Source organism: Micropterus salmoides, unplaced genomic scaffold, assembly GCF_014851395.1.
Source record: "Micropterus salmoides isolate LMB-PRFRI ecotype aquatic unplaced genomic scaffold, ASM1485139v1 Ms_hic_scaffold_22, whole genome shotgun sequence".
Classification (NCBI taxonomy): domain Eukaryota; kingdom Metazoa; phylum Chordata; class Actinopteri; order Centrarchiformes; family Centrarchidae; genus Micropterus; species Micropterus salmoides.
Genome location: NW_024041373.1, coordinates 6,431,587 through 6,446,618, shown reverse-complemented (window position 1 = coordinate 6,446,618; position 15,032 = coordinate 6,431,587). Strand labels below are relative to the sequence as shown.

General features: G+C 40.6%; 1 protein-coding gene across 2 annotated transcripts in view; it reads right to left on the bottom strand.

Annotated features, from left to right (window-relative positions):
• Positions 1-1,659: 1,659 nt before the first annotated feature.
• The window catches only part of LOC119917210 (inositol polyphosphate-5-phosphatase A), a 145,944-nt gene continuing 132,571 nt past the window's right edge, over positions 1,660-15,032 (bottom strand). The window contains exons 13-16 of one of the 2 annotated variants that reach the window (XM_038737408.1): positions 8,416-8,527; positions 5,509-5,577; positions 3,783-3,819; positions 1,660-3,423 (exon numbers count right to left, since the gene is read on the bottom strand). In XM_038737408.1, the coding sequence (XP_038593336.1) occupies positions 3,374-3,423; positions 3,783-3,819; positions 5,509-5,577; positions 8,416-8,527 (268 nt within the window). In that variant the 3' untranslated portion in view covers positions 1,660-3,373. Of the gene's footprint in view, positions 3,424-3,731; positions 3,820-5,508; positions 5,578-8,415; positions 8,528-15,032 lie in introns of both variants that reach the window. The other variant, XM_038737409.1, reaches the window with a different exon arrangement.

The following is a 15,032-nucleotide window of genomic DNA, read 5'->3' as shown; positions in this document are numbered from 1 at the left end:
ACAATGATGCTTTTAGAGGATTAATGCTGTTTTATCTTGAGAATTATTTACATTTTACCAAAGTCTGAAGAAAGCTGAAAAGGGAAACAATGAACTCTTAACAACAACAACAACAACAACAATAATAATAATAATAATAATGTCACAATAAATTTGATTTAGCAGCGTTTAAACTGCGATTGTTTACAAAGTGAAAATATGTTTTTTGTCTACAGGTTCAACCTTTTTTATATTTTTATAGTAAGGAATCCCAACAAGTTACACAAAGGAGTAAATATTATAATTATAATAATTATTATATGCTGCTGTATAATAATTTTTTTTTACAAACCTAAGCAGAGTCTTTCTCTACAAAGTCAGTCAGTTTGTTCTCTTTTAATAAGGCACGCTTTATTTAGCAGTTATTTTCATTTCCCCCCACCTCAGATTAATGAACTCTTTTGGACCTTTAGTGGATGCGCAGCAAAATGACCCATTAATTAATTTAAGAAAATGATCGGTTGCAGTTTTATAATGTTTGGTGTAAATAGTTCCCGGATTTCTTTTCAAATCACACCCAGTCATGTGGAGATCCTAGATAGAAGTGCCCCCCCTCTGACTCATGTGGTACTACACCAATTTCTTCCTCCCAGTAGTTGAAATCAATGGGAGCTTTCTGCACTGCTCCTCTGGATTCAGCCAATCAGAAATGAGTGGTCATAAAATCAAATCCCACTTAAGATTCTTCGATAAGCCCTGAATAAAGTGAACACATAAGTCATATAATGTGGCTCTGAATGAAACGAAAAAGATAAATAGTTTGATAGACAATAACTTTAAAAATGTTATTTCGTAATCATCCTACGGGCTAATACAGCACAGCATTAGTGCTTAATGATGGACTTAGAGTGACTTTATTGTACAGAAGTTATTTTTCTTTTTAAAATGTCATTTTGATGTGACTAAAGTATCCTATATATTACATATAGCCTAGTTTTTAGTACCCTTTTAATTCAAATAGTTTCATTACTTTAATTTTCTGGAATGTTTAGAATCAAATAAACCGCATAAGCTGCCCAAAATGTCTATTCGCCATTTACATCGTGCACTTAAATTGTGGTGAATAACCAGCTTAAAACTGACTTATATAGCCTAATAGGCTATCATTTATATAAGGCCTCTCGCTTCAGCCGGTCGTAGCTAACTTGGTTAATTTACCTCCGCCTGGATAAAATTGTCTGTTAAAGGGCTAAATGTGAACATTTCTCAGCAAGAAGTGGTAGTTTCTTAACTGAGCAAAATATATAGGATATATATTTCAAAACCAACCTATGGGAAAATTTGTAAATGCAGCTATACCAAATTAAATAGAAAATATAAATCTCCAACCTAAAGTCGATCCCCCGATCTGAAATAATTTTCGCTCCAGGCTGGAATGGAGGCCCATTTTAAGCCAATTAAAGCTGGTGTCACAGTGAGTCTCCCCGAAGAGAAACGACCAAAAGAAATGTGTAATTCTCATCCTGTTGGTAAGCCCTACCACTCTATAACACTGCTGTAATAATATACTGATGATACACTGATGATCTAGTGGAAGGCTAATTAATGGAGACCTTTTCGAGCAGAGCTCTTATTGTGTAGTAAAGTGGTAAAATGAGAGGTAATGAGGACAAACAGCCATTGAGCTCTAATGGTTTTTATTGCTTGAGAACTGCATCACCTACAGTAGAGGCCAGGCCGTCCAGAAGGGGCTATAATAAAATCTCTATCTGCTTTTATAAGATGGAGTGAAGAAAAACTGCGGCTTATACTCCTACAGTATACTCACAATGACCAGCAGGAACAAAAACAAGCAGGCTTTAAAAAAAAAAAAAAAAAAACTAAGAAAAAATAAAACTTTTGCCTACCAACCAAATCACACAAGACAACATAAAGTCTGCTGCAGGCACAAAATCATTTCCACTTGCGGTGAGTTAGAAAGAGAAAAGAAAACCATGGAGGATCAATCTGACGGCTTCACATAGTCTGAAATCTGTAGTGTAGTAAATTAAATCGATAAAAGGAAACGCTGGCGCCCCTTTAATGCTCAAATTATTTGCAACGAAGGCTGCAGAAGGCTACATACCAAACAAATAAAAAGCAAGTCTTCCTGCTCTTTCTCCGCATTTAGAGTTTCTCTGTCTTTTTTTTTTTTTTTTTACATTTCATAATCACCACCAATTACCATCTGACTTAAGTATTTTATAACTCTTTACACAGATTAATTTCGGTGTAGGATACTTGGCACCATAATGCAGTAACACAAATTGACCAAAAAAAACCAAACAAACAGTTTACATTTTAAGGATACCCAAGCCTATCTAAAATATCACATTCAGAACCATAATATTATAGAAATAAGTTAGAGTAAGAATAATAATGATATAATGTGAGAGTGCTATATATGAAACATTATCTTATATACTTGCATGGTCTACTATGGCACTGCTTAAAACATTCTTGGATAGGCAATAAATCACTGAACAGCTTCTGTTTCCCTCTTGTACTGACTATTCAAAGGTCAGTGTGGCTGCATGAACACCCACACAGTCACTCTGTCTGCGCACACCTCAGCATAAACATTTTGGTAAGAATTATAAATTATCTCTTTAAAAAGTACAGTATATAAAATGAGATTCAACTGATGTGTCAGGCATGGCAGTGTGTTGTGCACACAACAACAATGACAACTCAAAAACAAAACAAACAAAGAAAAAAATAAAATATATATATATATATTCATTTGTTGAAATAAACCGAAACGTTCTATCTATTCCAACAAAGGGACCATGTTTGGTCAGAAAACGGCACTAAAACCATCAACAACTCTATGTTATACTGTCCAATGTACAAATAACCCTAACAATATAGATAAACAACTTTTTTTTGCATTGCACTCTTTTTTTAAAACACCTTACATACTGTGTGGAAAGTAGCTTCTATACATAGAGGCATACCTAAAAATGGCAAGTACGGTGTCTAAAAGTATGTAGTAGGACTGATTTCAATTAGAGTTTTGGCAACAAGGCTGTGGCATGGAAAAGAGTCGTCCGTCCGTCCGTCCTTTTATTTCTTCTCTGGGGAATGGGGTTGCATGGCAACAGTGAGGTCAGCGATGTGTGTCTTGTCTGGAGCCGGGCCCTCGGGTGCTTGTCCACATCTCAACAAGTGTTTTATGGAGAGAGTTTTCGTATGGATGAGGTGTCAGGACAACTGCAACTGGTCAGCACAGCTGAAAAACTTTGTCTAGGCTCTTCAGTGTACGCTTGTGCAAAGTGTGTGTGTATTTGTGTGCGTGTGTTTGTGTGTGTGTGTGTGTGTGCGTGTTGGTGTCCTATTTGTTTCTCTGGTGTTCTCACAGAGGCGCTTCACGGAATATCTTCTCTCCCCTTTGGCAACACTTCCCTGTGGAGGGAAAAAAGGAAACGTTTTATTCCTAAATACCAAGTAGACATTTTTACCAAAAAAAAGAAAATAATGACCTGACGCCCACTTTTAAAAAAGTTAATATACAAGATGCAGCTCCAGTTTGTAAGTAAATGTCTTAAAATGACTGAAGCATTTTAAGCAACCAGCAATCATGTCACACTTTTACACTGATGATGTTTTATTTTGGAATAAAACTCTGTGCAAAGTCATGAAAAAATTCAAGCAAATCAAACAAACAATAGCAACAATGGGAAGAATTATAATTAAGAAAAAATAATATTTACCACGACATCACTGCACCACACAACACTTGTGCTTATTTGCATTAGGTTTACCTGCCCCCGCTGTTATTCGGAAGGACAGGAAGACGGGCTGGCAGGGGACAGAGACGAACCACAGTTAGAGACAACAAGTTGAAGGCTGTATTAAGTATAAGCTGTCTCCCTGTCTGAGTGCCGATGACACGCAGGTTAAACTCACATACCAGTGCTGTGCATTTTTGGGCCTGAGTGCTAACTACATTGGACATTTTTTTAAACATCGCCAGCTGTGATTTTAGCAGTAGTGTGTGGCTGGGAGGTGAGGGCTGCTGCAGTTCTCTCAGTGTGCTCAGGTCACCTCGCACACACACACTACTGTCTATGTCACACTAGTATTGATGAAAGACCTGACTTAAGGCGCCTCTCTTTCAGTGTAAGACCTTCTGTCTGACTGAACGACAGTGTTAAACACTTTCTATACAGTCAGCTTAAAAAATACCCTCTCTGTGCTGCTCTGACCTCTCTCCAACTTTTTTTAGGTTCTTCCTTAAATATAAACAGCTTTAAGTAAGAGCTGACTGTTTCCCTCTTTGGAATACAGCTGCTGGTAGGAGAAATTTAGTCGTAAGATTGATTTTATTTGCACTCTATGGTTAGTTGTTTTAGGATAGTTTATGCTTCCAAATGTGCTTCTAGTAAAGCATCTGAAACAGCATTTATGCTACCCAAAAGTAAAACCTTAACATCAAGGCCCAATAAATGGACCCTCAATAATGACATAATTGTTGATAACTGAGCATAGTGCAATCAAAATCTTGCAATAAAATCAATGCAGGTGACAGCCAGTGTAGTATAACTAAACCCTTTAACAACATTAGCAGGCTCAGATAGCTGCAACACATTCATTTCCAAATGTCCACATGTACACTGAACAAATTTATAAACGCAACACTTTTGTTTTTGCCCCCATTCATCATGAGCTGAACTCAAAGATCTAAGACTTTCTCTATGTACACAAAAGGCCTATTTCTCTCAAATACTGGCCACAATAAAAGGCCACTCGAAAAGGTGCAGTTTCAATGTATAAGGAGGGTCCAGAAACCAGTCAGATTCTGGTGTGACCACCATTTGCCAGACGCAGTGCAACACATCTCCTTCGCATAGAGTTGATCAGGTTGTTGACTGTGGCCTGTGGAGTGTTGGTCCACTCTTCTTCAATGGCTGTGCGAAGTTGCAGTCAGGTCAAGACCCCGATGAGGATGATGAGCATGCAGATGAGCTTCCCTGAGACGCTTTCCTGACTGTTTGTGCAGAAATTCTTTGGTCATGCAAACCAATTGTTGCAGCAGCTGTCCGGGTGGCTGGTCTCAGACGATCTTGGAAGTGAAGATGCTGGATGTGGAGGTCTCGGGCCTGTGCAATCCCCATGCTGTCTGATCAGCATCTTGATATGCCACACCTGTGAGGTGGATGGATTATCTCGGCAAAGGAGAAGTGCTCACTAACACAGATTTTGACAGATTTGTGAACAATAGTTAAGAGAAATAGGCCTTTATGTGTACACAGAGATCTTTGAGTTCAGCTTATGATGAATGGGGGAAAAAACAAGTGTTGCATTTATAATTTTGTTCAGTATAATACAAATAGCTGTTTCCCCACTAGATGCAAATGTGTTGAGAGTAGTCGATCCTCTCCCACTCCAGGTTCCCACTCACAGAGTCAATTTACAACGAACAGTTTAATCACAGCATCGCAACACAGTCACACTGAGTGAAGATGTGGGCAGAGTCCCTGTTGTTACCTTGTGGTCCCCCATGCAGACATTGGGCCCGATGTTATCATAGACTATGGACTTCTCTTCATTTTCAGGCTGCAGAGACACAAAATCAAAATGTTGGGGATGAAAACGGGATGAACAATATGTTTTATTCATGATATGAAATCACCGTTCCGCACACTGTGCTGCAGTACAGTAGTAAACACACACACACACACACACACACAATGCAGCGGCGTGTTTGTGTTTACACAGTACGATCATTACAGGCTTGTGTCATGTTTTATGACACATTCATGGATGAGCAATCAACATACCAGGTCCATCAAACACAATTAGAAGGATTATATTGTTGATTTCAAAATAAAAGTCACCTAGAACCGTACAATGGCGAGATTAAAATATGTCCGTATAAAGTACCTATTTTGTGGTTGTGCACAATTTTCACTTTTAAATAAATTGTAAAAATGAGCCAGGACAATAACAATTAGTTTAGGTGCCAATAAAATCCTACTTATGTCACCAGTGCAGTTACTTTGTGCAGGTTATTTTGCAACTAAGTATAATTAGTAGGAGGCAATACTACAATTTTAAATATGAACACCAGTTGTAACTGCTAAGTAATTATGGATAAAGTTAAGGTAATTCATTATGTACTTAGACACAGTTCAGAGAATTGTAGGGGACAGCCTTTAGTACAATTAGGTAAATTTACTGGGACAAAAAAATAAAGTGAAAAGAAAGAAAGAAAGTATATAAACACATTTGTCTCAGTTACATTATACAATCGTTTAAACTACTTTTTACAATGCAGGATTGATCATTTATGAAAAACTCTGGAAACATCGCAAATATCATACATTTATTTTGTTAAACTCCTTAAAAGAACGCTTCCGGGAGCAGTAGCACAGCATCTGACTTTTGAATAACACAAGAATGCAATGAACTGAATGCACCTTTAGGAACTCACAGAACTCGCATCGCAGTTTTAACTTTCAAACTTGTGCACGGTGCAGCGAAGAGAAATGAAAAGCAGGAGCAATTTACAAAGTGGACATTTGCCTCTCGACCAAATACTCTCTCAGTGTAATCTAAGTGCCTATCTGAGGGAATCAGGTTTCAATATCACTTTCTGCACACAAAGAAGCTGTTACCCACTCACACATGAATCTGCAGACTGGAGTATAAATCACACTTGTCTGGTTGAACTAAAGACTTTTTAAACAGCCGCCTCAACCCCCACGTGTGCACACACACACACACACACACACACACACACACACACACACAGAGGCTGGTGGGTGCTACCAGTTGTGACTCGGTGAGCTGCACTGGCGCTTTAGAAGAAAGAGACAGAGAGCTTGGGAATGAACCATAAAACGAAATCCAAATTAACTTCAGACCAATCCTGCAGTGGAGCGGGGTCAGCACACGGTGTGCCTCCACCTCACTCTACCTTTTCTAGCGGGCCACGCACTGGCACTTCTCTATTTGTCTGGCAGCCGGCCCGAGCCGTTGCCTCCCAAAGCCTGAGATACATTCATCAAACACACACTTGATAATTTACAAAGGCAGCATAAAATTGTGGATTTTCGGGCTGCATAATCTTTAGACAGATAAACAAATTACCCGGGGCCCTCCGGCAGAGAGGGAGCGCTCGCTCCGCTAAACATTCATTACCGGCGCTCCCGGAGCTGGTGCCGCACCGCACAGCCAGCGGGCAACCTTTGGCGTGTTAGGGCTCGGCAAGCAGAAAATAACATGATGGCGAGTTAACCGACCGTGCCATGATAGATGACGCCACACGCCGGGCTGTTTACGGGCCTATGTCTCAACAATCTGTAATGCTCGCAGCCAGAGAGTGTGTGCTCAGTGAATCATCAGCCAATCTGCGAACACACTAACTGTTCCACTCTGTCCCTGCATTACAAGCAATTAGCCAGCGCTTGAGGGGAAGAAAAGCAAACAACAAGCCAGCTGTGTGTGTGTGTGTATGTGAGAATCACTTTTTACATAATCCTGACACATTAAGTGGGTGAAACAAAATGGGTGTTATCATTTTAAAATGCTTTACAGTCTTTGTTTTTCACGACTTACTGTAATACAGTTATCGGAGTCATTGTTCTAGTTCAGCTTCAGTCAGTCAAGAAGAAAGATCAGGAAGGAATTTCTCATTTGTGGCGGACAAAGGAAAGCCAAACTTCCTGAGCAGCCCCCTGCTGTGGACTGTACCTGTACAATACACTGCTGCATCTCTTTCACACACATGAAGACATGAAAGCCTGTGTGTTCCAGCAGTGAAAAGACTCAGACCTCTAAAGTTGAACTGATTCCTGGTCAATCTACAATGCCAAAAAATGTGGTTTTTCTTCACTTGATGGATTGTTTCTGGTGGTCATTGCAGACCCCCCCCCCCCCCACACACATACACAAATCCAAAAGATGCTGTCTTATGTAAAACGGGTAACAAAAAATCTGGGGAAACTTGGCAGAGCTGAATGGTAGATCTCTAAGTAATCCAGCAAACAAAATAGAAGGAGAGCATAGAGGCGGCAGATTGGCTGGGGTTTACAATGCTGGGATGGATTTCAGGCTGAGCAGGGGCCTGCAGGGTTTGACTCTCTGAGGAAGGAGACAGATCTGCGGCTTTATTAAGAACATGGGGCCCGCTGGTGTGAAGTGCTGGGATATATATACTGTCTGGGTGGACCCATGGCTTAGCGCTCCAAATTAATATTCACAGACAGAGGGCGAGGAGGGTAATGTGGATCAAGGACGAAGGAGTTGTAGAAACAAAGGGTGAGACATTTATAAAGATGCCTGTGTTTTAGTTGAGGGAGGAGTGGTGACATTTTGGTCAAAATATTAAGGAATCTGACTTTTAAAATCAACGCCCCAGAGTTGGACCTAAAATGGCAGGTTCAGACTCACCTTGAAGACCAGGTCTCTGGCAGAACCAGACAGGAGGATTCGGTCACACCAAGCGGGGCATCTGGTGTTCATGTACTGCTTCCCCTGACTGCTGTCTTCACTGTACGGATAACTGAAGAGACACAAGCAAAAGTCACAGTCAGTAAATAGAAAAATATAGACTCACACAGCCAACATTTATAGTAATTTATACATGTTTAAGTAGTATCCAAGTGATAATGAACTTTATTTTCAAGTAAAGTACTGCACAAATAGCAAGACGATGAGGAAAGCCAATAAGGAAAAGCAATAAACATGATTTGTATGAATCAACGGGGCTCCAGAGGAGTAATAAATGAGTCACCACGTCATCTGCCTTATCTCAGAAACGGAGATCAAAATATATTCTTGAGAAAACAGGAGGTCTATAAGTATGCCCAATCATCTGAGTAATCTCTTAAATCAACACACATGGATGGCTCAATCAAAACAATCTTCCTCTGCCAACTGTACAGGTTGTGAGTGTGTGTTTGCGAGCAAGAGAGAGGGAAAATAAAAAAAGAAAGAATGTGAGTGATTTAGTCAGAGCGAGCCAGAGGGAGATTCAGTTGCCCATATGTATAGCTACATCCCTACCGAGTCATCAAAAACAGATTAGGTGCCGCAGCAAATGGCCATGAGAGATTGTATCTTTGAACAGCAGGGAACAATCGCATGATTTAAGCGGCGGCAGGGCTCGAGTCGGGCGGGGAGCCATCGAGCTGATGCAGATTTACATTGTTGAGAATTCAATTTGCCCCTTCCGCTCATCAAACTGCTTCAGATTTACACACCACCAATCCAATTTGTTTGTCGGCGCTCATCAGGATGTAGGACTGGGCTTACAAACTGTAATACCAATCCAATTTGCTCCTTCAGTGCCACGCGTGCTAACCGTAGCATAACACAAAGTGCCTCTTCTCCTAGGATGGTGATATCTTAATGATAAAATAAACACACACTTCTGGCCTTCGATTCATCACACCAGCCGAGCTCTGATAGCTTAATTGGACTTTGTGCTAAGGCAGAACACATTTAACAAGCATGTGGTTTTTGTTGCTTTGTATGTATATATATTATATGTGCATTCAACATTACCAACACTTCTACAGCCACAGGTACTGCTAGTGCTATTATAATACTACAACTTCTCTTTGTGCCCCCTTAAATTCAGCCTAAACGTACCTCTTCTGATGAGACTGATGAGGCATAGCTAACATTTTGTTGTGTATATCTGTGTCTCATTTTAATGGAGAAAATGTTTCAGCTGAAAAGAACTACAAAAACTTGGGTTTTGAGGCGCTCTGGTGGCCCAGGTGTTGAGGAGCAGACCATGAACTGCAATGTCCCCAGTTTGTATGCAGCTGGGTACCTTTATTGTATGTCTCTGTCTCTCCTTATTTCCTGTCATCTTTCTACCGTCCCTCTCAAATAAAGGCCTGAAGTACCCAATAATATTGATAATATATACAAATTTGTTTTGGGAGTGCATAAACGTCTTCTAGAAGGACACATTTCCAAAGTGTTTCCAACAGGCAACCATTTCAACAACGTTTTTGCACACCACACTTTATGCATATGCATACTCCCGCGACCCTGTACGCAGGATAAGCAGTTGACGATGGATGGACTTGTGCATACTGTCTTATTGACTGCGCGTATGATCAAAATCTCTTGACTGCGATGGAACCAAAGAATCTTTCCAACGGTCAATCACTTTATCGTAAGTAAAAAGGTTAGTACAAGTGACAGTCCTGACAGTGACAGAAATTATGTGTTTGACTCAAACATTACATGATACAAAAGCTCAAACAGAGGCACCATCGGTCAGTCAGCATTTTCTATAACAGCGCCAAAAACAATACCTTTTAATTTACTATGAGTGCACATTATGGAACTCAAGGCTTACCATTCTGTCACTGGCCAGTTGAAACATTAGGATATTAGCCGTCTTCCCTGCTGCCTCGAATTGTCTTGATCAGTGCTCTCTTATTCCTTACAAGTTATTGTTAACTTACTTATTTACTATGAATTGAAGCACCATGCGTTTTTCTGTAGCATTCTTTATTGTGGATGTGTACTGTACTATTTTGTGCATATTTATGTTTATGGATTTTATAAGATGTGACTTTTTATTCTATACATTGGGTGTCTTTTTCCATCCGGCCAGAGACAATACATGAAAATTAGCCTTTAGGGTAACTCTTGCTCATTCTGTTTTTTTTCTGTTGATCAATGAGCATTGTCCCTGTGCAATAAAGTCATGTAATGAAAAACTAATGTTAATTATCAGGTGGAGCCGACTAGAGATTTTATTGGGGATTATTCATTAACATGTAACTGTTTTTCTGTCTGTCCAATAGTACAGCGGTTAATACGTAAATCTATGGATGGCCTAATTTTCCTGACAATGCCTCCTTCACAAAGCGTCAATGTGTACATGAAATGATACACTGATATTCTGCCATTCACTGTGACACATGGTGAAGTTTTAAACAGATCTCTCTCTCGCTCGCTCACTCTCTCTCTCTCTCACACACACACACACACACACACACACACACACACACACACGCACACACACACACAGAGATCCCCCCCACCAGGTGAACAAACAGACCTGCAGAAAGCTACTTAGAGAAGTTCCCTGCCTCCAATTAGCATTAATAGCACTTAAACCATGGAGGAAATGCATGGGGGTTTTGGTATGCTAATAAAAAGGGCTAAAGAAGTGATCCTAGGATAAAAGAGAGCATGAAGAATAGGATGAGTGAAACAGAGATAGACAAGGAGGCAGAAGAGAGGGGATAAAGACGGATCAGACAGAAAGAGGCAAAGTGAGGGTGGAAAAGAGCAAAGTCTTCAAAGGGCTTGTCGAGCTGCTCGACTTCAGGGTGGCCTGAATACTCCTGCTTCCTGAGGGACGGTCCTTGGCCTGTGAACAATCCTCCTATCAGGGACTCTGTTATAGCTTTATTGACTAACAAGCCTGGGGTCATTTTGGTGTTAAAGAGATTGAGAGAAAATCAAGTCCCCCCCCTCTCACCTCCTTCAAACAATGAACTCCCCGTCTGATAGCAAACTTCCCCAAGCACTTCAACAGCAAAACTTTGCTATCGTTCAGTCATTTTTGATGACAGCCAGCCATTGTAAAAGCTGATTAAAATGCTCAACAATGGCCATTAAAGGGCCATTCTCCGTCCCTGTGTGTGCAGGTATAGGTTGTTCCGCTTTCTGTTTTACCGCACCCTCCATTGGCTCCAATAGAGATAACAAGTCTTAATGCAACAGCAAACAGTCAAATGGCGCGCTGGGGCCAAAGTGATTAATGTGTCCGATTAGCGAGCTCACAAACTTATCGGGGAAGGTAAACGGGCCGAGAGGGCGTGTGGGCTGGAGGCAGTCAGCTCATATCAGACCCTTATTGCCCGTAGCAAGACTAATTACACTAATTAATGGGCTAAGCTGATAACTCCAACAATTGTGTAACTGTATAGGAGGGGGAGCTGCACTTCAAGGTATCCACACACACATGTAGATACAAACAGCTACATAAACTGCTTTAGCAACTCTAATATGTAAGACTATTAATAAAAGTTATATTTGCAAGTTAATGAGAGTTGTAAAATAAAAAGGAAAAGGACAAAATAATTGCAAAATGCATCCATGCATGACATGTAGTAGGGTCAAAACCTAAGGAACAGATGTGACAATGATAATACAGGCTTGATTCATGAAAGAATACTTCTATGTCTCGAAGATAGATCATTTGGTGACAGTCAGGTAACTGCAGGTGAAATGGCTGCCGCTTTGACCTGATTAGTTTGTTATTGAATCAAATGCGTTCCGTTACTGTTTAAGATGCCTTGCAGGCATTTAGGAGTTACATATGCGTCTCACTTCCTGCATTTTAATTAACGCACCAGAGCCAATTAGTTTTAGATTTTTCCTGGTGGTACTCAAAATCTATTAAGTTCATATACAGTATATCATGTGCATTGTTTTTTTGAGACTGAAAAATAAAAATAAATAACTACAATGGCAGAGAAAACACAAACTTGAATTTGTCTTCATCCTAAAAATCTGTGAAAACGAAAACTGCTTCCTTATTGTAGGCTACATGATCTTCTGTCTAAAGTTTAAGGTCATCTAATATAATACCAACATACGCAGTAATAAATTTAAGTACTTAATGTGTACACGTTGTAAAAATGACAAAATCAAGTATAATCAAAAATGCTTTGTAGTTTCGTGTTTAGGTTTAAAATGGTCAAGTATGTTGATTGCTTGTATACTACCTGCAAAAAACAGTTTATTACATAGCTCAGCATACAGTATATAATGTGTAAAATAAATACGCAGTATGAAATTGGCTCACAGCACCTGCCTTTATAATTAGCTACCCTGCAGGTGCACAGATATAAAAGTGACAGAGCTGTACTGCCAGAGCATATAAATATACTGTACATCCAAGAGGACAAGTAAAAAAAGACACTTCTTTACTTTATTTACAGTGCGTAATAACCTTACATGTTAAGAAAGAGCTCAAGTGAAAAAGGGAGAAGAGAAAAGTTTGAGACATCCCACAGTCATCTGTGTTGGTTAATGACGCTGACACTGCTGGCGGTTGGATGACTGAAATATTTGTCTTTCCAGGTGTCTTTGTCTTGATCACTTTTTTACAGCGATCACCTCCTAAAGTAAAGTTGACATAAGAATATTGCGTTCCTGCTTGTTCCTCCACTCTTTTGTGTTGCTGACCACATCTCAGATGATACATGTGTGTACAGTCGCACACGGAGACCCTCCAGCACCCACTGAGAGCTCATTCATTCATGCTCGGTTTGGGGTTTAATGTTTGACTTGGCTGCCGACACATTACTCACATGTGTTTTCCGGCCGGTTGTCAGCTTGTTTGTCTTGCAACAGTAAAAACTGGCGAGGTGAGCGTAGGCCCTACCTGTAGTGTGTCACTCAGCCTCACCCAGCAGAGGGAGAGGCTCTCGTGACATACATTACTGTACTATAAAAGTTACTGTTTTATTTGAGTAACATTTTAAATAAAAACATTAAAAAGCTATGTATAAAATGCGAGTTAAGATTTAGTTGGTAAGCCAGACCACCAACCTGCATCCCCAGGACCTGACACTCCAGTCCTGGTGTGGTTTTCAGACTTCCTTGTACTACATTCTCTTATCTTCCCATCAAAAGCCATTACCTTGTTCTACATAATGACAAATAAGTGACAGGCCAAGCAGTGGGCTATTCAGGTGCTCAGTATTTAATGAGGGCAATATAAACTTTTAAATAATAGGTACGGCAGGAAGCCAAAGATAAGAGTCATAGTAATAGTGACATGAGGTCAAAGGTGGTAAAGAGCATCATGGGATTGGCTAAAAAGTCAGAAACTATGGGTTTTGAACGACTCGCTGCCTCTACAGCTATGTTTGTTTGCCGTTGTCAGGGGAAGCTTGGCAAACCACAACTACACACACACACACACACACACACACACACACACACACACACAAAAAGATCAGCCAAATGCTATCAATAAAGCTGAATGTTTGCTTCAGTTTGTAGAGCTGGGAGGCTCGCAGGCACAACATTGGCATAGTGCAGTACAAACAGAGTGAAATGCCATCAGTAGCTCATGGCTCACGGCCTGCTGGGGTTCAGCTATGACATGTTCTGTCTTAAGCTGCTCTAAATGAAGACAAGAAGACACACATGGCATCCATTTAATCCTCTCCGAGTAAGATTGTTTTTAACAAAGCCTCCCTCTCAGTGGCATCATCTCAGGCAAGAGGCAATGACACAAGACGGCGGACAATATTCAGCTATTATCGCCACAATGGCCCCTCATCATTTTCACGGCCTCTCTAGTAGTTAGAATGATGGATGTGCTGATGGTTGTACAACAATGTTCCTGTTCAGTAGATCTGCTTGTAACGCTGAATCCTGTGGCTGCACAGAGGCAACACGAGCCATACGCTTACAGCGGCTCGGAACGCAGTGCTTTAACCAAACATTGTTGCTAAAGTAGATCTGTGGTGCTCCTTAAATGGAGTCACGCGCCTCCACTCCAGTATAGCATGGCTGTTCATAGAGCAGAGAACAAGAAGCCTTGTTCATGTAGGATGCAAACAGCAGAGCTATAGGACTAATGTATTCAGTCAAATACACACATACACATGTAGAGAGGGTGACATCATTCGTACAGGCCATCAGAGGCCAAGGGTGTTGTGCGAAGAGTGTTATCCACAGAACAAAGACAGTTCCTGTACCATCTGTGTGAGCACTTCCTATGAGCTCAAAACGGGTTTTCAGGAATTCTCCACAGCTCTGAAAATTCTCTCAAACATGCTTATTAGCAGTTATTGAGGAACTGGCAGGTAGCCATTTGTGTCACTTGACCAAAATTCTTTCTCATCTTAATGGCAAAGTCATTCTCTCTGGCATCAGCTTTCAAACCTCCCCCTTCCTCTTTCATGGACCTGTGAATGCTGTAGCTTTCCCCAGCAAGTCGCTTTTTGGCTCATCCTCATAGACCTACAGCTTTCGAAAACGTATGCTAACGTGCCAAGGTTGGTCCCAGG